At 44.0% G+C, this 22,906-nt stretch overlaps 1 protein-coding gene across 4 annotated transcripts in view; it reads left to right on the forward strand.

The window, feature by feature from the left end:
- Positions 1–22,906, forward strand: part of plxna2 (plexin A2) — a 278,378-nt gene that overhangs the window by 162,784 nt on the left and 92,688 nt on the right. For all 4 annotated transcript variants that reach the window (XM_049580229.1, XM_049580226.1, XM_049580227.1 and 1 more), the window contains 7 exons: positions 32–155; positions 5,442–5,595; positions 9,725–9,821; positions 13,059–13,173; positions 16,047–16,247; positions 16,953–17,049; positions 17,403–17,602. In XM_049580229.1, the coding sequence (XP_049436186.1) occupies positions 32–155; positions 5,442–5,595; positions 9,725–9,821; positions 13,059–13,173; positions 16,047–16,247; positions 16,953–17,049; positions 17,403–17,602 (988 nt within the window). The remainder of the gene's footprint in view (positions 1–31; positions 156–5,441; positions 5,596–9,724; positions 9,822–13,058; positions 13,174–16,046; positions 16,248–16,952; positions 17,050–17,402; positions 17,603–22,906) is intronic.

A 22,906-nucleotide genomic window follows, 5' to 3' on the forward strand; every position in this document is an offset into this window, starting at 1 on the left:
CTTTCCTTCCTTCTTTCTCTTCTCTCCTCAGCTGCTCTCAGAGAAACCGCTGTGAGCGTGCAGACGAGCCGTACCGTTTTGCCGCCTCCCTCAACCAGTGTGTGAAGGCCACTGTGTACCCAGACAGCATTGCGGTGTCCGAGCCCAGTGTACCTGTGAGTTCACACACACACACAGTACACTCACACACTACAGTACACACACAAAACGCCAAACACCTGTCATCCCCACCACTACTTGCACACATTACAATGAAAAATTAGCTCCCATTTACATATTTCCTACCCACATACGGAGGCAGAACATTTTAAAAGATCCCACATCGCCGTTTGCCTAGTCTTGATTGTGGTTGATGCATAAACATTAGATGGGAAGGTTCATAAGAGCTCTACGTGGGCGTTTCAGCGTGCATATGCTCGCTTGGTACAAAGCAGTCAATATGTGTGCCAAGACATGTTTGTGTGGGTGGGCGTGTAGGTGTTAAAGTTGTCCGAGTGCAGCTGAGTACAGTACAGTGCAGTGAGCGGAAAACAGGCAGATACAGCATCAGGGGAAGTTCTGGTAAATGCTGCACATGTACACGCGTGGACAGAGACACACTGTAGGTCTTTAAATACCCACGCTGTTAAAGGGTCTGTTTATCCAAACACGAGACAACGTATTTTTCTATCCATCCGTCGAGATCTGCTCAGATTTAGATATGTCAGAATTGCAAATATCTGCTTTTACCCCAGCACGCTGTTGCTCAGCAGCATTTGTAACAGTTTGTCAGGTGTATGGATGAGACACCTGCACTTTTGGTGTAAGGAGAGGGCGTGCGTCTAAATATGCAGTCTTCTTAGTTGAGCTGTTGTTCAGTGGTGCTTTGTTGATGCGTTCTCACTCCCAGGGTGTTGACCGCTACAGCTTGGGAAGCATCCGTCAGCACACAAGGCATTCTTTAACGTCTGTATGAGATGTAAAGGGGTGTTGTATGGGTCAAACAAACACAGGACTTTCACCCAGGAAACAGCTGAACATGTCTCTGTGTGCTACTTAAATTCAATGTTGAGTATTCTGTAAGGTATACTAGGAAACTGTACAGGGTTGTCAGTTTGTGTTTTATAAAACATGCTTGCCAGCAAAGCTAAAAGTAAAAGTCAACCCCAGACATTTTACAACATTATGTCTCTTGGATGCCTGCTGCTTACTGTCTGGCACCTGGTTGCTACCATTTTATAAAGCATCAACATCACCTGAGTGCTGTGGGGCCACAAGCCCATACACATCCCCAACATAGACAATGACAAGAAAAGAAAATAATACAGTCAGAGGGCAGAGTATCAGAAAAAAATACGCTGCCACACACTTAAAGTGGGTTGTAAGTGATGATTGAAAGAGATTACTTCTGTATGAATCTATACATCATTTTTTAGGAACATGCTGCATAGTATACCTTTAACTATGTGACATACATGCTCACTTATGTAGGTTAAGTTACATAGCAAACATTCTTATCCATCCATCTATCCATTTTCAACCTCTTATCTGAAGCCGGGTCATGAGGGCCGCAGGCTGAGCAAAGTATGCCAGTCGTCCCTCTCACCAGCAACACTTTCCAGCTCCTCCTGGGGGACCCCGAGGCATTCCCAGGCCAGACCAGATATGTAATCCCTCAAACGCGGTCTGAGTCTGCCCCGGGGCCTCCTACCAGTTGGACTTGCCTGGAACACCTCTAACGGGAGGCGCCCAGGAGCCTGATTGAACAAATTGTCGAATATTTTTTGGCGCATGTCAATTCCGGCTTTTGTTTGTACGTACAGTTTGGATCCTACGCATTGTTTTATAAATGAGACCCCTGGTGATTTACCACTAGAAACATTGTAGTTGGGCGTCATGCTATGGTGGTTGACATGAAAAGGCAAATGGCTCTATCTGTCTGAAGTCAGTGTTGGGTTTGTTTGCTCTGGGTTATTGTAGAAACATGCCAGCGCAACATGGTGTTCTCCATAAACAAAGACCCGCTCCCTATGTCGATTTTAATGGCTCGTTTTAATGTAAGGAAAACACAACAATTCTTATTTTTAGGTAATTACACACTAGAGAAAATATACTTATTACATTATATTCCATTTCTGCTGATATATCTTCCTAAATCCTACACACTGGACCTTTAAAACATGTTCATCAAACTGCAGTTACATCTACAGTACAAGTATGCTGTTCTGTTTTATTAGAGAGATATTTGGTTTACATTTGTAAATGATAACAGCTAAATGTGCTTACAACAAGATCTCAGATATAATATTTAGGGAATTTGGTCCCACAGACCAGGTGCTACTGAGCTATAAGGTAATGAGATGATGACAGACACAACCAGGGTTCTGTACACCACTACACTGGTTTGATATTCAGCACAGACACACTGTTTTCTCTTTGTATTTTGGGTAAGACGGCTTGTTCCGCTTGATGGTTTAACATCCCTGCTACATGTGCCCGTGGCTCTGACAGTGACTCACCCTGCATCGCTCATCTCATCCTCAAACCAGCCCTCAGTAGACCTCACCCCGTTGTCCAGTTTACAAACAGCCATTTACCAAACAACATGTTAGCTGTTGTGTTTGTTTCCTTGTCAGCCATACCAGGAGCAGGGTCATCTCACCGTAAAAACACCATCCCCGAAAAAAAAAAAACAACACTCACAAATTCACACAGTTCACAAATTCCACAGGGGCAGACAGCAATCTCCATGACAACACAGCCTCTTCATGTGGGCACCGAGAGAGACAGAAACACGGAGAAAACAATAAAAAAAAATTACCTTTATTAAAACTCTGCCACCAATTAGGCTGGTCGTCTCTGCCAAGCTGCAAAAACACCCACCACCAGCGGCATCATCGGGGAGGACAGGAGAACAAAAAGAGCAAAGGCTGAACACTCGGAGACAAGCTCACTTTCTGTAGCAGCCTCGCTGTCTGTGTGTGTGTGTGTGTGTGTGTGTGTGTGTGTGTGTGTATCAGTGTGTGTGCATGAGCAAATTTTGAGTGTTTATCTGTATATGTGTGTCTTGACAAAACGATGAGAGCTAATTAATGTGAGAGGTTACTCAGGGAATTCGACATTGAACAAAAGACATTGATTGCTGTGATTGCTGTAATCAAGGATCTCTCTGACACACCTCAGAGCGAAGCAACACAAACATGGTGCAAGTAAAACAGGGGAAGACAAGAGGTCCTCAGCAGCACGGAGAAAAAAAATCATCCATCCTCTCAATGGGTACCAGAGTAAGCCAGCTAACGAGGGAGGCAGTGTAGTCAGCTACTGAGACAGTCAGCATCTCTTGAAAGGCCTACAGTTAAGCTGCTCAGCTGCCTTGCCTGTCCCAGTAGCCCCGCGGTGTTTAGTGAGAGGCAGATAAAACAAAGAGAAACTTCAAACGGTATGGCCCAAAAATAACAGCTAATGGAACAAGGCTGTGAAATGCCATGGTGATAATTATCCAGGCTGCCTCTCTTGGCTGGAGAGCCAGATCACACACCCTGTGCGCAGAATACATTTATTTATAGGCAGAGCAGCTGAACGCTCCAGCCCCGGTGTCACTGCTCTCCAGAGAATGACTTCAAACGCCCCATGTGCATCTGCATGTGTGTGCTATACTGCACATGTACTGCATGCTATGTTTGTGTGTGTGTTTATGCTTGTGTGTCATGTATCTCTGTATCCTTGTAACTTTAGAGAAAGAGGAAACAAAAATAGAATCTGCCAAGTGGCCCTTTTCCCCTAATTTCCTTTATGCAGTGTAGTATTGACCACTGTCTCCATCGCAATCTGTCTCCATCTCTGGAACGATATCCTCCATACTCAGATGGAACATTAAGATCCAAGCACAGCCTGATTTTCTTTATTATGGTGTTGATAACATTTTTAAGACACTGCAACATTTCTTGGCAAAGTGGGCGGACAGCTTTGCCAGCAGCAGTGTGTTCTCTTTTCCTTCTATTTGGAGCTTATTACACTGCTGCATTCAAGATGCTATGTTTTTCACATTTGCCCTAGAATATCATATCTCATCTTTACCAGAGATGCAAGTGTGCCATTAGGGATGTGCCATAAGAGTTGTTTCCTACTTTCTTCGCTAATGTAACACTGCTGAATGCATGGGCGTATGATGAGATAATGGGCCCCTGGGCACAGACACGCTGAAGGCCCCACCACCTCTCCTACACAGGAGCAAGACACGCAGACTGGTGGTTTGGTCTTCTGTCTTTGTTCTTGTACTGTATCTTTTTGTAGTCGTGTTGTCTTTTTCAAGGAAGTTTGTAGATATTTTTGGTTGTTTTGTGTCTTTTTGTGGTGATTTTGTTTCTTCTTTTGGTCATTTTGTGATTCCTTACTGTTGTTTTGTGTCTTTTTGTGGTTGTTTTGTTGTTTGTAGTCAATTTGTCTCGATTTAGGGCAATACGTGTCTCTTTGTGGTATTTTTTGTCTTTTTTTGGTTGTTATGTTTCTTTTCATAGTCATTTTCTTTCTATTTGTTGTTGATTTGTCTCTTTTAGGGCATTTTGTGTGTCTTTATAGTTGATTTGTGTCTTTTTTAGGGCATTGTGGGTTTTTTGTGTCTCTTTGTAGTTGTTTTGTGTTGCTTTGTGGTGATTTTGTGGTTTTTTTTTGTCATTTTGTGTCTATTTGTTGTTGATTTGTGTCTCTTTGTAGTCATTTTGTGTGTCTTTATTGTTAATTTGTGTCTTTTTTAGGGCATTGTACATTTCTTTGTGGGTTTTTTTGTGTCTCTTTGTGGTGATTTTCTTTTTTTTGTCATTTTGTGTCTATTTGTTGTTGATTTGTGTCTCTTTGTAGTCATTTTGTGTTTCTTTAGGCCAATATGTGTTTCTGTGTCTTTATTTGTGGTTATTTTGTGTCTCTTTTTGTTTGTTTTGTGTTTTTCATAGTCATTTTCTGTATTCCTGTCTCTTTTAGGGCATTATACGTTTCTCTGTTGTTGTTTTGTCTCTTTGTAGTCATTTTGTGTCTCTTCGTTGTTGTTATTTTGTGTCTGTGGGGTTTTGTGTGTCTTCTTGTAGTCATTATGTATCTGTTTGTGGTTGATTTGTGTCTCTTTTAGGGTATTTTGTGTCTTTTTGTGGTTGTTTCTGTCTCTTTGGGGTACCTTTGCATCTCTTTGTAGTCATGTTTGTGTTCTTTGTAGTCATTTTGATGCTTCCTGGTTGGTACCTGTTCATTTGAGTGACACTTGCAAATGGAGGTGGTGGGGGCCCTGACACTTTGGGCCCCTGGGCTTGTGCCCTGTAGTCCCATTCAGTAATCCATCCATGCTGCTGAGGCATCATACATCTGTCTGTTGTATCGTCATAAACACATTTGACTCTGCCCCAATCTGTTTCCTGACAAACTTTGTCACATCATATAAACATTGCTGTCATGTGCTCCACCTCTTGTTGCAGCTGCTGGTGAAGGTGAGCCACGTTCCAGACCTTTCTGCCGGCATCACCTGTTCCTTTGGCAACCTGACGGAGGTGGAGGGGCAGGTCAACGGCAACCAGATACTCTGTGTGTCTCCTGCTGCCAAGGACGTCCCCCTAATCCCCACTGACCAAGGTAGAGACAACAAACAGACACAGTCACTGAAAATAAACTGTTGAATGGTTAGCTTCAAAAGAAAAAAAAATCATGATGATGGCGACAGATTACACTGTTAAACTCAGCCTTTTGTAGGATTCCCATTTGTCCCTCTGTTTCTGCTATTTATGCTGCACTAAGCTAACTGTTCATCTGCACACGCTCTGAAACATCTTTATTGATTCAACACTCCCTGGTTTAAGCATGCACCGTCTACATAACAAGCTCCCACAGATCCAGGATCAGATTCCTGGCTGTGAAGTGTGCTACACACAAGGCCAGGCCCCATTAGAGCTGATGGAGGATCAGACTGAGATCCTCTGGCCTGTGGCTGAGCTGCAGCTCGCCACATTACTGGCCTCAGGTTGGGCTAATAGGCAGCGGTCTAACAAGCAGGTTCAATCAGCCAGGGGACGCTTTAGTTGAGGGGACGACAGGGAAGTTGATGTGATGGATTAGTGTCTTAGCATAGCCAGGTCACAGGGTGTTTGCCTCTGACAAAAGTGGAGTCTGATAAACACACAAAGAACAAACATATAATAGATACTAAGTGTCATTATTAAAGTAATTAATTGTATTTTAGCAGAGGTCAGAAGGTCAGAGCAGCCATTTTTACCTCATCTCACAAAATATAGAGTATAACATATTCATCGTTGAGTAGAAGACATCTAAACACTGCCTAAGACAGTGTTTAGGTCCAGGCATAAACATATGCTAATCACCTCTAATATACTATTCATAAAATTCTCCTGACCTTTCAGGCATTCCTCCTGCGTATTTCCATAAAAATACCATAGCAGATCCGGAATCCATTTATTTGCAAACATATATATCATTATGAATACTAACACCTGTTGTTTGACAATAAGTACCTGTTGTTTGCAAGCCAAGATGGCCGCAGGGTGGCGAAACCAAACACCCTGAATAATATATTATGTGCGGTGTGTGGAAATGACTGTGTGTTTTGGGGGTTTGGTAATCCTCCTCCCTGTGAGTAAATGACAGCCCTGTTTGCCCAGAGCTCCCACAGGGAGTGCTGCATCAGGCACTAATATGAATGTTCTCCCCTAGGTAAATGTCAGCCAATCCCCCCGGTAAGCCCTTCCTCCATCCATCTAGCTTTCCATCCATCCTGCCGACTACCTTCCCTGTTCCTCCCTCCTCTTCCGTCGCCTCCCCCCAGCTGTTTATACCTCCATTTTTTACTCCACATTCATTCCCCTGAGGCCACTTCCTCCTGACCTCCCCACTATCCTCCTCCATCTCTGGTCCCCTAGCAAGCCTTTCTATCTGTTGCACATCAACATCGATCGCGGAGTGGTGGTGACAATGACCGCAGGAGAGGCAAAGAGGAGAAGAGAAGAGAGGAGAAAATTAGATAAGATATTAAAGGTGGAGAAGAAAGAAAAAATAAAGGGGGAATTAAAACAAGAGCGAAGGAGCTGGTTGGAATAAAACTGTGAGGACAGCGGGCTTGATGTTGAGCTCGAGATGAAAGTAAAAAAGCTGGCACTCTTCTCCGCTAAAGAAGAATAAAATCCTAGAGGAGGTTTTGTGTGGACAGGAACTCTGTACCACTTTGTTTGCCAGATCCTGTGAGACAAATGTGAAATGCTAGAAGTCAGCTATGAGCCTAGCCCGCCCGATACACAGACTTGTGTGAAACGGAGCCTGATTCCCAACAGGTGCTGTGGAGAGAACGGGGCACTGAGGGTCATTCAAGCCTCCTACACACTGAATGTCATCTGAAATTCACACTCAAACAAACACACACACACATATTTATGGAGTGTGTTTTCTCATGGGGAGAGTTCGAGGCTGTTTTTACAGAAGCAGAGCCAAAACTCTGTCGAGCAATATGCAGGAAAATAAAATTTGATCAGATGAAACGGTTCTGTATGTGACTGAGATTTGCTAATTGCATATACTGCATATTCACAAGCGGTGTGTCTTTTAATTTGGCTTGCATATATAGACAACCATACAAGAAACGCTACCTCTAGATATCTTGTACACATATCTTGCAATTAATTATCAAGAGATGTGGTAAAGCTTTAGATCACAGCCTGCAACGTACAGCATATTTACTCCTGCTACTAATTTTAGTACTATAACAGGGTCCAGTATGACTATAAAACTGAAAGGAAGATGGAGTAATGACTTCTGCATCACCAACAGCTGTTGTTCACCTCGCCAGCAAACACAATTCACCTACCCTAGATGTCACTCTTGTGTTTCAGGATAACCACATGACAATTTGAAGTCATTAAAATGTCTTTTCTTTTCGATTGTGTAACAAACCTATTCAAGGTGCAAGCTTGCATTTATCAGCTCTGTGAATGGCCTCCTTTTATTCCAGGAAATAAAAACAACTATAGCAAGATGAAACACAAGGTATGAATCACAGGGCATTTATTGTTAATATACTCTACTGACAGAAAACTGCAGTTAATTTAGTTTGTTCTTCCGTGTTTTGAGGCGAGTAAAATTGAAACTGTTCTCACGTTGTTCTCTGTAGTTAGAGTATGTTAAGCCCCTTTCCCACTGTGCTAAAAACCCACTAACACCTGCTAACATCTGGCTTTTTGTATTTAATGGGAAAGGATACAATCGGTATTCACAAACAGGACAAATGACTCTGCAATAGTCACAGGTATTTATCAGCTCTAGCTCCGATCAGTTCCAGGCAGTGATGGAGATAAAACACTGGGGTTGATGTCCTAATTTTAGCCCCTTTACCTGCACAATGCAATGACAGGCTGCCTTAAAATACCATTCCTCTTCGCCCAAGTAGTGCTCGAACATTGATCCAAATTTAGTCAGCACTTCCATGGCCTCCATGCTGCTTTCTACTGTGTACTTACCCACTTTTCTGGCCTGTCTGTGACAAACCAGAAAGAAAAACTTAAAGGCATACTTGTCTGCTGCAGGGTCATATACGCAGCTCTGGTCTACTGGCAATGGGGAAAGGCGTCTATCGCCTATTTTTAAATGTAGCAATGAGGGGAACTATGTGGTAGTTCCCCTCATTGTTACATTTAGTCACAGGGTAACTACAAGGTGTGTGGACTGTAATCTAAAGTGTTACCTGGCCCTGAGTCTTAATCAAATCCTGGCCACTGCAAAGGACTCAGGCTTAGTACATGGCAGGCATGCTCTACAAGGCCCTGTTAACTGATGTTAAGACCCAGACAAACCAAACCAACTCCAGAGAACTAGAAGCGATGAAAGTCCCCTGTTGTGTTACCTGACGTCGCCCTGTCTCAGCCAAAAAGTTGTACATGAGCACATCACAAAGACTACAGCCATGGCCAACCAGCATGTACGTTCTGCACCTGTGTGAGAGGAAGTAACTCTCCATGCCAGCAGGTGGCGGTAGTCTGTATAGTCATTCAAAAAGGAAAACAAGAAGATAGGCTTGACACTAGTTAGCACATTAGCATCACAATCCAGTGTTGAAAGACCAGTGCATATTTACGGTTCGCCAGTGAACAAGGAAACATTTCTGCTAAAGTGCTCAAAAGAAAATAATCTTACTTTATGTAACAAGTTTGTTTCGATCTTGACTTCAGCTCTTTGTTTACTTTCCTCACTTCTGTTTCTGTTCTTGTGCAGTGAGCTGAACAACCAGTCAGATGTTGATTCAACATGCTGAATTGTCCAAAAGAAAAGAGGGCTAACAGAGTGGGACACTCCGCAAAGACGAAAGCATCAAATGCTCACTGATGGCCCAACGCTGACCAACAGCCGACTGTCAGCTTTGTGTGTCAGGGTCTTTAATGGTCATACTGTAGCTACCCTGTAACGAAAGAATAGGTACCCAGTAGGTCAATAATAACTACAGTATAAGTTCTCCATAAAGTCTCAAATTGTTATCTCCTTATTCCATAACGTCATATATTGTTCCCCAGTATCTACACATATGTATAAGTACGTACTGTACTGGTGCACCGTAATCATCCAGTACATTGCAGGCTGTAATCCAAAGCTTTACTCAAGTTTTATTGATGTCTGCTGTTCACAACTAAGTGAAATGATGTAAAGATAAAGGGGCTTCACTGTAATAATGCATTAGCACACAATAATTGTCTTGTCTCGTCTCTTTCAGATTGGTCAGGCGTTGAGCTGAGGCTCAACTCAAAGGAGACCGGTCAGATGCTTATCAGCACAGAGGTCAAGTTTTACAACTGCAGCGTCCACCAACTGTGAGTATCTCTCTCTCAGAGCCCATTCATTCTCCTTTCATTTACAAAAACAACGCCCCAGACCTGCTGCCCAAAAACCACCGGATCAATGCTCTGGGAATTAGTTACAATTTGTCCTCAACCCTAGCCGGCCCCAGTCCCCTAAAAATATCCCCTGTAAAGACTAATGTAATCTGATAGCTGACTGCTCCCTGAGCACCATAACAGGAAGTTTCTGCACTGTTGCGCTAATGAAGCCTTCTTCTCAGACATGCTGCGCTACAAAACACACAGCTTTCTGCCTAACAGGTCTTCAGTAGGGATTTCATGCCCGTTTTCATGCCATGTCTGTCCCTGATTGAGTGATGTTGAATTGAATCCCTGGATTGGAGATATCAGTGTCGGCGGTGCCTTTGCAATTGCTCGCTTCATTCCAGTGTGGCAGATTCTGTTTGTGCGAGATCCAAAGTCCTTGTTGACTCGGGAGTATCACTGAATGGAGAGCAGGAGACTAAGGATATCACAGCAGTGATGCTAGCAGGGGTGCAGGAATACTAGAATGTCAAATTAGCCCTTTCACTATCCCCTCGACATTAAAACAAAATGTTGTAGCCGTTGTGTCCTTTGCCAGAGAAAAGCAGGCAATGTTGCTTTGCATCTCTCTAACACACACACACACACACACACACACACACACACACATGTACACACTGCCCTATAACTTCATATGGCTGTCTGCTGTCTGAGAACCCCGTCTGAGTAGCACAGAAAGCAATTACCAGCTCTCACATCAGCTCAGTTAATCGGCGACGACAAACATACTTGTGCACACAGCCACACACACACTCGAGCTCACAAAGAAAGATGCATACACTTGAAAAGGGCATACGCTCTCCCTCGCACGCTCTGATGCCAGCTCTGTCTTTCTCTCCCTCTTGCACACATACTGTACACTCTATTTGCCAGAAGGTGAATCAGCCCTATTCTTCTGAATTAGTGCGCTTGCCAGAGATCCCTCCCATGCTTTTGCAGCGATGAATATTTCACAATAAGCGAGTGTGCATAACTCAACCTTATTTCAGAGGGAGAAAGAGAGGGGGGAGAGCCAAGTGCGACTACAATGCACTCTCCGAACAACTGTTCATGAATACATAGTGTAGTAAATGCCATCACAATCAATTGAAAGTCTTTGCTATGGCAACATGGAGAGAGTATCATGTCTTTTAGCTGCAGGCTGTTACTTCCTGTTGTTTTCTTGTCCAGTCTTGCATCTCTCCATCCGTTCATCCATGTAAGCAGTGCACAGTGTGTGACTCACATCCTGCACTGAATTCTGAGGTCACTTGCTGGTAATAATACCTAAATATGAATGCAAGACTTTTACTTGTAATGGAGTACTTTTGCATTTTGGTTCTGTTTCTACTTTAATAAGGGATTTTAAAGGGACAATTCACTCCAGAATTAAAAACACACATTTCTCCTCTTACCTGTAGTGCTATTTATCAGTCTCAATTATTTTGGTGTGAGTTGCCGAAAATTGGCGATATCAGCCGTAGAGATGTCTGCCTTCTCTCCAATATAATGGAACTAGATGACACTCGGCTTGTGGTGCTCAAAGTGACAAAAAACTACACTTCAATCAGGAGAGACTCATTCTGAGAGAAAAGAATATTCATTTACATGTGCACATAAGTATGAGAAATGTGAAAAGTTAAAGTTTGGCAGCAGCGACAATGGCTGAAGGAGATCATGGCAATGGTTGATTGGCTAACTGGGAGAGGGAAATCTCATAGTCAGCTGATTGGTGGACGTGGTGGGAGTGAGATAGAGAGAGATTGTGAATGGATATAGCATAAAGAAAGTCTTCCTGATTGAACTTCACAGCAGTGTCTCTTTCCAGAAATCATAACCTGGTTACTCAAGATAATCCACAGACCTTGTTGTGAGCAGTTTCATTTAGGAACTATTTTCTTCCTACCAAACTACATCCACCACCGGATCACCATGCAGAAGGAGGTGTGCATCTACTGCTAGCTCACCTAGCACCACTGTCTGTCACACTGTTGACAGGACACCCTGAACTGCAAACAAGCGTAATTTTGACTCCTTTCATTATGAATTTTTGGTCCATAGAGGTTTTATATCTGTAAATTTTTCCGGGAGCTTAGAAAAGCGATTTAAAAACCCATGACATCATCACAATGTGAAGTCCATGAGCTGGGTGGGAACTTGCAGGCAGGGCTAGCTGTAGCAACACTACAGCGCATATTTAGTGGGCCGCATTTGTGGACGTAAACCCTGAAGCTAAGTGATTTTTTTGGTGAGCAACTCCATTGAAATGAACAGACGCCATCCTGGGATCCATCAATCATACATCTATGTGTCACAAGCACAAGCGTCTTGTCCTTGAGTAGGTGCACACTTCCTTCTGCACAGTGATTTGGTTGGGAGGTGTAGTTTGGTAGAAAGAAATGAAACTGGTCACAACAAGGTCTGTGGATTATCTTGAGTAACCAGGTCATGATTTCTGGGAAGAGACATTGCTGTTGAGTTTTTCAAATGTAGTTTTTTGGCACTTTGAGCACCACAAGCTGAGTGACATCTAGTTCTATATATTAAAGAGAAGGCAGCTGATATCTCCAACAATCTGCAACTGGCACCACAGCAATCATTATTGATAAATAGCACTGCAGGTAAGAGGAAAAATATGTACGAACTGTCCCTTTAATGCGTTTTCAGCCACTTGAAGTACAGTATATTCCTCTATTGTGACACATACACACTTAGATATTGTACATGCCAAAAAGCTCACACACAAACACACACCTAACAGCTGGTAATTACAGCGACACTCCAACAATGCAGGGCTAATGGTAATTGCAGGATCAAGCTGCGTCAATGTCTTATTTGTCCTCATTACTCAACGTTCCTCCACTCTCTCGCTCTCTGTCTCTCCTTCTCCATCTGATCCAGGCTACGAGGGCTAATATGCAGCCTAGCGTTCACACATGACATGCAGCGTTAATATATGGCGCTGGTAGAAAATATATGCAGGGAGAACTTGGCCCAGCAGCTATTAGGTACCGTGCCAACCACAAGGGCACAACAACAGCAGGTGCCCACTCGGGATCTGAACTCATTTCCTCTGTGGCACTTCCCCCACTTTGGCAAACTCGCCGCCCCTCCTTGACTGCGCTGCCTTTTTTTTTCCTGACTCTCCTTCCGTGTGTGTATGTGTGTGTGTGTGTGTCCATGCAGGTGTCTGTCATGTGTGAACAGTGCCTTCCGCTGCCACTGGTGCAAGTACCGCAACTTGTGTACCCATGACCCCTCCAGCTGTTCCTTCCAGGAGGGACGAGTCAACGCCTCTGAGGTTGGTGGAACACACACGTGCACGAGCGCACACATGCATATGAGCGAGCTCGCTGACACCACTTTCTTTCCACTTTCTTCCACTCTCTCTGTCTCCTCCTCTCTCCTGCACATTCCCCCTCTCTCTGTTTCCTTCTGCCTGCATCCTGCTCTGTGTTCCAGCTCTGTGTCAGCCTCGGGGCATGTCTTCAGAAAGACAGCCATCTAAGCTCTTCTATTTCCGAATTGGCGTTTCTCATTCAGAGCTCTTGTTCTTTGCAGTGGCAATTAACACTCTATTATCTCTGGAGTTATTGAGCTTAGCGTGTCTTAACAATGTCACAGGATCACTCTGACCCAGTCAATCATGTGCTGGAGATACACAGTGCTTGAAGTATGCCTGTGTGTACAGTGGTTTATATGTGTCTGCGGCTGTACACACAGATAATACCAAGGTTTTTGCTTGGTTGGCCGTTATATGTGTTTCTTTTACTTATCTAAACTCATTAACCTGTATTAAAGGACATCCAAGTGTGCTAATTGCTCCTTTGGGTGTTAAGGTACAGGATATATGCATCTACCGAGAAAACACTCTCAGAAATAAGGGTTACAAACGGGTTCTTCCTGAAGGGCTGAGGTTTTACCCAGAATCGTTTGCCCCTGAAGAACCCTCATTTGAAGGAACGGTTCCTAAAGGGATTGTCACCTCTGGTCTGGAATCACCTCTATTGATTCATTTTACATGTGTTTTGCCATCTTTCCCATCATCATGCCATACAATACCATATTATCCGCTGAAATTATTAATATTATTATTATTTTTATGGGCACCCACTACTTGGGATTTTCGGTTCCCAACCCTCTATAGCAGCCTTACGAAGCCCAGTGCTCCTGGACGAGTTCCCTTGGCCCCTGCCTAACCTGTTCAGCTGATACCATGATTAGTGTGAGAGAGATCTATGGGTAATATAGCCAGTTACTATTTTAAGAGTATATATTCTAAAAGGGTTCCCAGTTGAAGCCCCTGGGTGCATTCTTGTAAGCACCCTCAGAAGCTGGAAAGGTTTTGATAGAACCTCCAGACGCTCTGTTTCCACCAATGTGCAATAGCTACTGTTCTAGTTCCTGCACTTAATTGTGAACCGTTTGGAACATTTCGACCAAAATATAAATGAGTTCATAATTCAGAGAGCTGGTTCCCAGCTGGAACTGTGGTGACATCAGTGGGCGTGTCATATTCTAGACTTCAGGTTGGAAAGAAGTCAGGCAAAAACAGTGTGCAGTGGTGTTGTGAACGGTTGGTGTATGCTTGATAAAAATAAATATCTGTAATAAAAGAATTAAAATTGGCAACCACTGTTTATTCAGGGAAAATTGACTGAGAATTAAGCTCTGAGTTCACATTCAGTGGGTTTGAAGGATACAGATATATAATAGCAGCTGCAATAAAGTGAAGAACAGTAGCAGCAGTGTTTATCAACTGTATCATCAAGCATACACTTGAAATGCTCTAACAACACATACCTGTCTGATTTAAATATCTCTTGTAACTTGTTCCATTTATTTGGTGGTAAAAAACTAAAAGCTAATTAATGAAGCTCTGAACTGATCTGAGGAGTTTCCAGGGATAAAAAATTCTGCGAGCGTGTGTGATGAGAGATGGATTTGACTTTTAAAAGAGAAGTGAGGTAGAAGTGTAGCATTGCCTTATAAACAAAAGGCACTGATCTTGCCACGACTGTTTACTCCCATTGTTCATTCTGCAAGGCTCATTATTAATGATGCATCCTTGATTACAGTGGGTCTGATCAAGACTGGTGGAACTCAGGCTGGTTTACTACATTGCACCAAGTTTCCAGATTTCCTAAAAGGAACCAGTTCAAGAACCACAGCTAATATGGTGGAAAAGGGGTAAAGGAGGGTTCTGGGTGGAGCTATAACACTGCAGAAGGGTTCGATGGATTGAGGTATAGCTCTTTACGATGTGTTCCAGGTGGAAACCTTATAAAAGGTTCTACCAGTAACCAGAAAGGGTCCTTCTATGGGGAATGCCGAAGAACCCAATATGGTTCCAGTTAGCACTGGAGTGTAAGAGTGTACCACAGTGGGCTTCACTCCTGCAGTCTTTTAATTCATACATACTTGCAGGGGAACTCACACAGCTTCATTAATTAATTAAATCAAATGCTTTACTCCATGTCACTATTAAAATAAAGATGGCCTCTCTGTGTATAGGAATCACTATATGATGTCATATCTATAATGTAAGACAGTGGCTCCCAAAGGGTCCAGCCCCGGGGTCCAGATTTCTTCTCAGTAATTAGATCAAGGTCCACATGGTTTAATATATTCAGCGTCATACTTGTGTTCGGCCATGTCGTCGAGCTAGTTTGCTGTCTCTACAGCAGGAAACGGCACTTGAGGTCCATTCAGAATGGACCTGCGACCCACTTTTGGACCACGACCCACCAGTTGGGACCCACTGATCTTAGAGGACTCAAGATTTATGGATGTAAAATGCTAAAGGCCGCTAAGACCAAATGTTCAGCGTGTGAAGCTGCTCTGATAGTTTCTCAGTGCAGATGTTGCTTTCACATGATTCTGCTAACAGAGTTGCTCTCAAACTTGCTGCCTCGTACTTGAAAACACTGAGCACTAATTTAATCATTCTCTTCGCCAACTGAGCAGTTTCAAAATTCCACTCTTGATAATGGGTTGTTGAATGCTCAAACATCAGCTCAGAGCTTTCCAAGGTCACAGGAGTCATTTTTAAATCCTAACTTAAGATCAGTTTCCATTTCAGCCACACTCATTGTCCGTCATACTCATATAAACACCCCAAAACAAAAACCAAAATGTTTATTGTGCTCCCTGTCCTGCGCTTGTCACCTCCAGGACTGTCCCCAGCTGGTGCGCTCTGAGGAGATCCTGATCCCAGCGGGGGAGGTGAAGCCTATCACCCTGAAGGCCAGGAACCTTCCCCAACCCCAGTCTGGCCAGCGAGGCTATGAGTGTGTCCTCCACATCCAGGGGGTCAGCCACCGAGTCACCGCCCTCCGTTTCAACAGCTCCAGCGTGCAGTGCCAGAACAGCTCGGTGGGTGATTGTGCCAGATTAGGTGTAGTTAGCGATGCGTGATTTGTTTTATTTTTAGTTACTTATTCCAGGAGACATTGTACATTCAGAAAAAATATACTGCACATTGGTAATTATATAGGATATATTGCTTTCTGTAGAAAATGAAGGCTACATTGTGGGTGTATGTTTGCATTTGTGTGTTTGTGTACATGTGTGTGTCGTTTAGTCAGTGGAGACACAGTAGATGCAGCCTGGGTAATTACACTGGAGAAGACTGCAGCATGGCTCTGCCCTCCAGTCAAGCACACACTGACTTCTGCAGTATATTCCCAGAGGAACCGCAGACATACACATTTTACTCCCCTCTCACTCTGTCTCTCTCACACACACACTCACACACACGTGCACACACTTGCACAAAGAAAGTCAGGCTGGAATTAAGGGCGTAGGAGGCAGTTAAGGACAGCATCTCCAAAGGCCAGAAGGGAAGCTCAAGCTCCTGCTCAGCTGTCCAATTTCTTCTGGCTTCTCACTCTGTCAGCTCTCTGATGACGAGATGATGAAACTTTGGGGTAACATCGGAAGGACGTTGTGCTGCATCTGCAAGGACTCGTGGGAATTCAAATTCCCAACCCACCCATTGAAAGCCTCCTCTCTTTTTTGTCTCTTTTCCACCTTCACCCCCATCTCTCGATGTCTTTCTCACCATCCCTCGGCCTCTAGTATCTGTACGAGGGAATGAAAATCAGTGAGCTGCCTGTGGATTTCTCGGTGGTGTGGAACGGCAACTTCATAATTGATAACCCGGAGAATATCCAAGGTAAGAATAAAAGATGCTGCTGTCAACATGTGCAGGCAAACAGGATGAAGATGGACAAATCTAACACTGTTCATCATTTTCCAAATCTCTGTGTGCTTGTGTTTTCTAAGCAGAGTTCAAGGTAGTGTGTGTATATATTATTTACATGGTAATCACACATGTATCTTGAAAAACGTATTATTGGAGATTAAAAAGAAGAGATAGCCTGTAGGGATATTTCACTCACAGCAGGCCTGCTCTCTGTTGTCCTTGAAATGAAAAAAAAAAAAAAAAAAACCTCTCCAAAGACTTGTGTAGGTTTCTCGGTTGTTGTGTGTTCACTCTATATCCACACTGCCTCCTGTATCCCACAGTGCACCTGTACAAGTGTGCAGCCCAGCGGGACAGCTGCGGCACGTGTCTGAAAGCAGAGAGGAAGTTCCAGTGCGGCTGGTGCAGCGGAGAGGGAAGGTGCACCCTGCGGCATCACTGCCCCCCCATCAATCCTTACACCACCCGCTGGCTGAATCTGTCCAGTAAGAACGTCAAGTGCACCAACCCACGCATCACTGAGGTCAGTACCCATAATCCTCTGTTTGTCCTTCCCCTGCCTGCCCACACGCATCCAGCTCTGATCGATGTGCAATAATCAGCTGGCTGCGTCTCGTTCTTTATAAAGGATCATGAGACGCTCCCAGGCTTCACAGGGCCGACGTCACAATCACATCACATTGTTAGCAAGAGGCAAAACCTGCCTCTCCACCACAGGGCTGTAGGCTACATAGGAGTCTTAAAATGTCGTCTTTTTGTGTTATTTGGAGCCAGAATAGAAGGGGTCATGGCTCAAAACCAGCCGCCACTGCATGTAAAAAAAAATGTAGACAACTATGGTTAAATGCGATGAGACAAAAGGACTGGACGGAGGTCATCATCAAAAATATAGGAACTGCCCACTGGTCCGACATCCCGTTGTCCCGTTGTTCCGGATTCGTCATGATGCCCTGTGGTTAAGGTCTGGTTAGGTTTAGGCACAAAAACCACTTGGTTAGGATCAGGAAAAGATCATGGTGTGGGTTAAAATGAAAAAGAAAGTGACAAACACATAAGCCGTGAGCCTGCTCTGCCTCAAGCCTTTCCCAGCTGATCCAGAGCCAGTCGCAGCGCACCATCAAGGCAGAAATACGCCCGCAGGGAGCCATTCAGCACCGCGGACTGTCAGACTAATGGGATGTCGGACCAATGGGCTGTCGGACCAATGACATGGACCCAAAAATATATCAGGTTAGGGAAAAAGTATTTCCTGTCGTAGGAATGAATACCATTATGTGTATTAAGGGTTATCATGTCCACCTCATCAGAAACTGGGGAGGTATTAAGAGGAATAATGGATTTCTTTGTAATGCGTTTTAGGGCATTAGCTAACGTTAGCTGCTAGCTAACATTAGCAAAACAAACTGGCGGAAACCATTCACGTGTCGTCCTCCTTTGTAAGATTCGCACAGTCATCAACCACAAAGCTTCCTGTGACATCATACATCCACTGGTACATTCAGACATCTCTCTGAATTTATTAACCTTCCAGTTTGTGCCAGAGTGCACTCTGGCACTTGGAACTTGGTATTTCTTAATGCACCACTCACATCATCTTCCTCCAATGTCTAAAACAAGCCAACAGAACTTGCTAGCTAGCACTAGCTAATGTCTTTGGAGAATTGTTTTGCCTCCAGCTAAGCCCCGCCCACCAACAAATGCCATACTGTTACTGTTACATACTACTGTCGACTTTTGCTCTCAATACTACTTCCTTTTTACTCCCATTAGCCTTTGGTCATGTTTTCGCAGCCTCCCCAGTTAAATTCCGACCACACTCCTAATTTACAAACGGTCCAGTTTATACCAGCTTGATAAGACATTGTCACTGGTGACATTGGTGATACATAGTTAAAGACCTGCTTTGTGTTCTTTACAGCATGTCATGACCATTAAAGCGCAGTAAACCCAGATAACATTTAATCCTGCTTAATTCTATGAAAGCAGTTCTTTAAAATTTGGGCTCTTGACAATGAAACGTCTGATTTGCATTGAGACGTACTGCATGAAAAGCAGCTATGCCACTCGGCTTTGTTTTCCTCTGGACCCAGGAAGAATGAGAATAAGCCTTGAAGAAGCTCCCCAGGGTGTCGGGCCCACCTAATGCCTGCAGATTTATTAATGTTCGGTGTCTTCCCGTCTCGTATGTCTCTCTCAAACTCAGAGAGTATTTGTTGTTGTTGTTTTTTTTCTCGAGTGAAAAAGCATATGCTCCACTGTGTCTGATTGTGTATGTAGCTATATGGCTGTATGTGTTATACTCACAGATGCACATTCATCTGAGAGTTCTTCTCACCTTCAGGGTTTAACCAAGGGCAAGGGCCCTGACATACACACACACACACACACACACACACACACACACACACACCCAGGGCCAGTGATATTCACTTTTACAGGCCTGTCTCTTTGAAATCTGCCTTCTCTTTGTGCAGTATGCACAGATGCCTGCTCATAGATTTTAATGTATTTTGTCTTCTCACAAGGTTATTCCAGCCCTTTGAAAGTAACTTTGGCACCAAAGTTAAGAAGGGAACCGTATAAAACAAGCACACAAACAAAAGAAAGACGTTGAATAAGTAAGCAGCCGTTCCCCTTGTAGCTAGCGAACGGCTACACTTCTTTTTAATATCTTTTATCTTTTACCATTCATCAGAGGGGGACTTGGACCAGACTCAAGTCACAGATTTGATGATGCAGTTAAGCATCCAATCAAGCTGTGGGAGAGGAACATGAATAATTAATAAAACGTTACTGAGCGCCAGTTGGAAAAAATAACACCAAAGATAATTTCACTTGAGTACAAAAATGACACGAAAAAGGCAAGGGTTCAAATTTTATGGACGAAACAACATCCAACAAACTTGTAACAAATCAACACAAATTTTGAAAAACATTCATGATTTTCACAATTTCACTTTCTAAACTTCAATAATTAGTGTCCTCGGTTCCCAAATATGGCATGGTGGTGCAGCGGTTAGCATTGTCGCCTCACAGCAAGAGGGTTCCTGGTTCGAACCCAGGGTAGGGAAGCCCTTCTGTGTGGAGTTTGCATGTTCTCCCCGTGTCAGCGTGGGTTTTCTCCAGGTACTCCAGCTTCCTCCCACAGTCCAAAGACATGCAGGTTAATTGGTGACTCTAAATTGTCCGTAGGTGTGAGTGTGAGTGTGAATGGTTGTCTGCCTCTATGTGTCAGTCCTGTGGTAGTCTGGTGACCTGTCCAGGGTGTACCCCAGTGTCAGCTGGGGTAGGCTCCAGCCCCCCGTGACCCCGAACAGGTTAAGCAGTTACAGAAAATGAATGAATCAAAGAGGTGTATGTGTGGTTTTCCTTCATGTTCCCTCGCCCTCTCTCAGCCCTCTCAGGCATTGCAACCACCCAACCCAACAGTTGAACGTCCTCCACCTCAGCAACACCAGGGTCACGACCTGGAAGTGCTTATTTGTTTTCCCGTAAGTAGGCCTTTGCTTGCTCAGGCCTTATCCTCATCCCGTCTGGCGAGTTTGCTGTCACAGGGGAGTCAGGCCAGGAGGACATACTATTTAATTAGGCCTGGTAACGCACCAGCGCATTGTGGTTAACCCACCAGACCCCTCTACCTCGGCATCGATTCATTTGGCCTCTCATTCCTCCACCGCATGTCTAACTCCAGCCAATTAAAAAGTGAAGTTAACGACTTGGTTAATTGATTTGCTATACTGTATGCAGATAAGACAGAAAAAGAGAGGCAGGATGAAGAAGAAAGCCTTCCCTACTTTTTTTAAAATCCTGCCTCTCCATCCGTCTCTCTATCTGTTTCTGTCTGTATCTCTCTGCGTCTGTCTCCTTCCCTCCCTGTGTGTGTGTGTGTCTCTGTGTATCACTATCTCTGACTCATCCTGGTGAATTACATTATGCTCTCGTGTAACTCCATTATTCTTTCAGTTTGTCATTGTGTGGCACACGCTCATTGCCATCCAGTGGGACATACCTCATCCCCCTTTTCATTAGTGTTATGATCACAGTATGTGATTACCGAGGCCACCACCAGCTCAGACCTTCATCTGTCACTCTGCATGCTTTAAGAGAAAAAAAGGGAGGTTAACTGATATTAAGCAAAAGCTTTAAACTTTAACACTGCGGGAGAGTATGTATGTGAGGACAGGGGAAGTTTTCAATTGTAATAAATCACAAAATTATTTTAAAACAGTAAAGTTTAAACACTGAGCAGCTTTAGGTGTAGCATACCTTGAATTATTGGATCCATCTCTTGTCCAGTGGTGTATCGATCACAACTCCTGGCCTGTTTTCACTGACAGGACCTCAAGATATTTCCAGAAGGAGCTTTACAACTATCTCAAACATCAACAGAGAACATCAGGTTCATGTGTCATCTTGTCAGAATCATAGTAAGGGCTCATAGACTTGCTCATGGTCAACAGTCAGGCAGAAATCCATCATGTATTGAAGGCAAAGAAACATCATTCGTCCACCCACAGCAGCTGCAAGGCGTAAGAGTGTGAGCTAGAGATGTCGGCTTGAGTAGAAAACAGTTATTGCCAAAGCTCTTTCCAGCAACATGCAGTGTGTACGCCAAAGATCGATGCAACAAGTTTAATGTTGCAGGGGAAGTGTCAAAAGGCATTCAAGGAAGTAAATGTAATACATGATGGAAAGAGGGAATGCCAAAAAAGTTATTACACAGAGTTGTAGTAAAATAATATCTGACTGACTCATGATACATCCAAGACGTTCTCATGCCTAACTCGTCTAATGCAGCAGCTTGGTCAGTGGCCCTCAATTCAAATTGTGATGCTCTAGGGTCACCTTTAGCTTCAGTTTTGGATACGATGGTTTTAGATGTGATGGTTTTCTGCTTCTTACATGCACACTGTGTTTTTTTCAGAGTGAAATTCTGTGTCTACAGGAGATGTCCAGTTTTCGTTCCTTACATGAATACAATGCCTTTGCAAAATAAAGGTCAATTTTCATAGAATACGTACAATTTCCGCTCCTTACACGCGCACAGTCTTTTTGAGCCCGGTCTTACTCCAAAGTCGTTGGATTCCGGCGCCTGGGCAGTGACTTGCAGCATCAGAAACCACCAAAAAAGGCGTCCTTTAACGTCGGCATGATACGCGGCCAGTTGCCGTAACATCTGGGGGGAAACACAGCAGGACAAGGACGAAAGTTAAGGCGACGAAAGTCCGACTCGGGCGGACGGAACAGGTGGTGGATGGGTCCAACAAACACCGACTTTCACCAGAGAGAGCAGCGGTTGCGTCCTGTAAGATTCTAAAGCCAAACCCTGTTCTTTTTTCCTAAACCCAACCACTTGCTTTTGTGGCCTAAACCTAACCATTGTGTATTTGAAAGAAGACAGTTCAAATAAACACAAGAAGTTTGTGCTCTAGAGAAAGGATCAGCGCTCAGTGAATAACCTCCTAAGCCCTATGATAAGCTATTATGGCAAGGCTTAACTATACAGACCAGTGAGTAGTGATAACTAGCATGTCTTTGGGGTCATCGGGTGGGAACCTCCTTTCACCAGTGTTTCATCTAGTTGGTCCCACGACACCTCCAGGAGGCTAGACAGTGATCTCTGGCGTCCCACAGACACTCCCCTAATGCCAGGTCTCACTGCTCCCCGCACCGACCCAACAACCTCCTTTACCTTACTTACACATGGCTTTCTCAGCCCGAACATGTAACAAGCAGAACTTTACACGGCGTCCCAGAATGTCACCAACCAACGCACCCAGGGTACCTTTAACGGTGTATGTGGACGTTGAAAGTCCATGATGAGGTC

Source organism: Epinephelus fuscoguttatus, linkage group LG7 (assembly GCF_011397635.1).
Source record: "Epinephelus fuscoguttatus linkage group LG7, E.fuscoguttatus.final_Chr_v1".
NCBI classification, from domain to species: Eukaryota; Metazoa; Chordata; class Actinopteri; order Perciformes; family Serranidae; genus Epinephelus; species Epinephelus fuscoguttatus.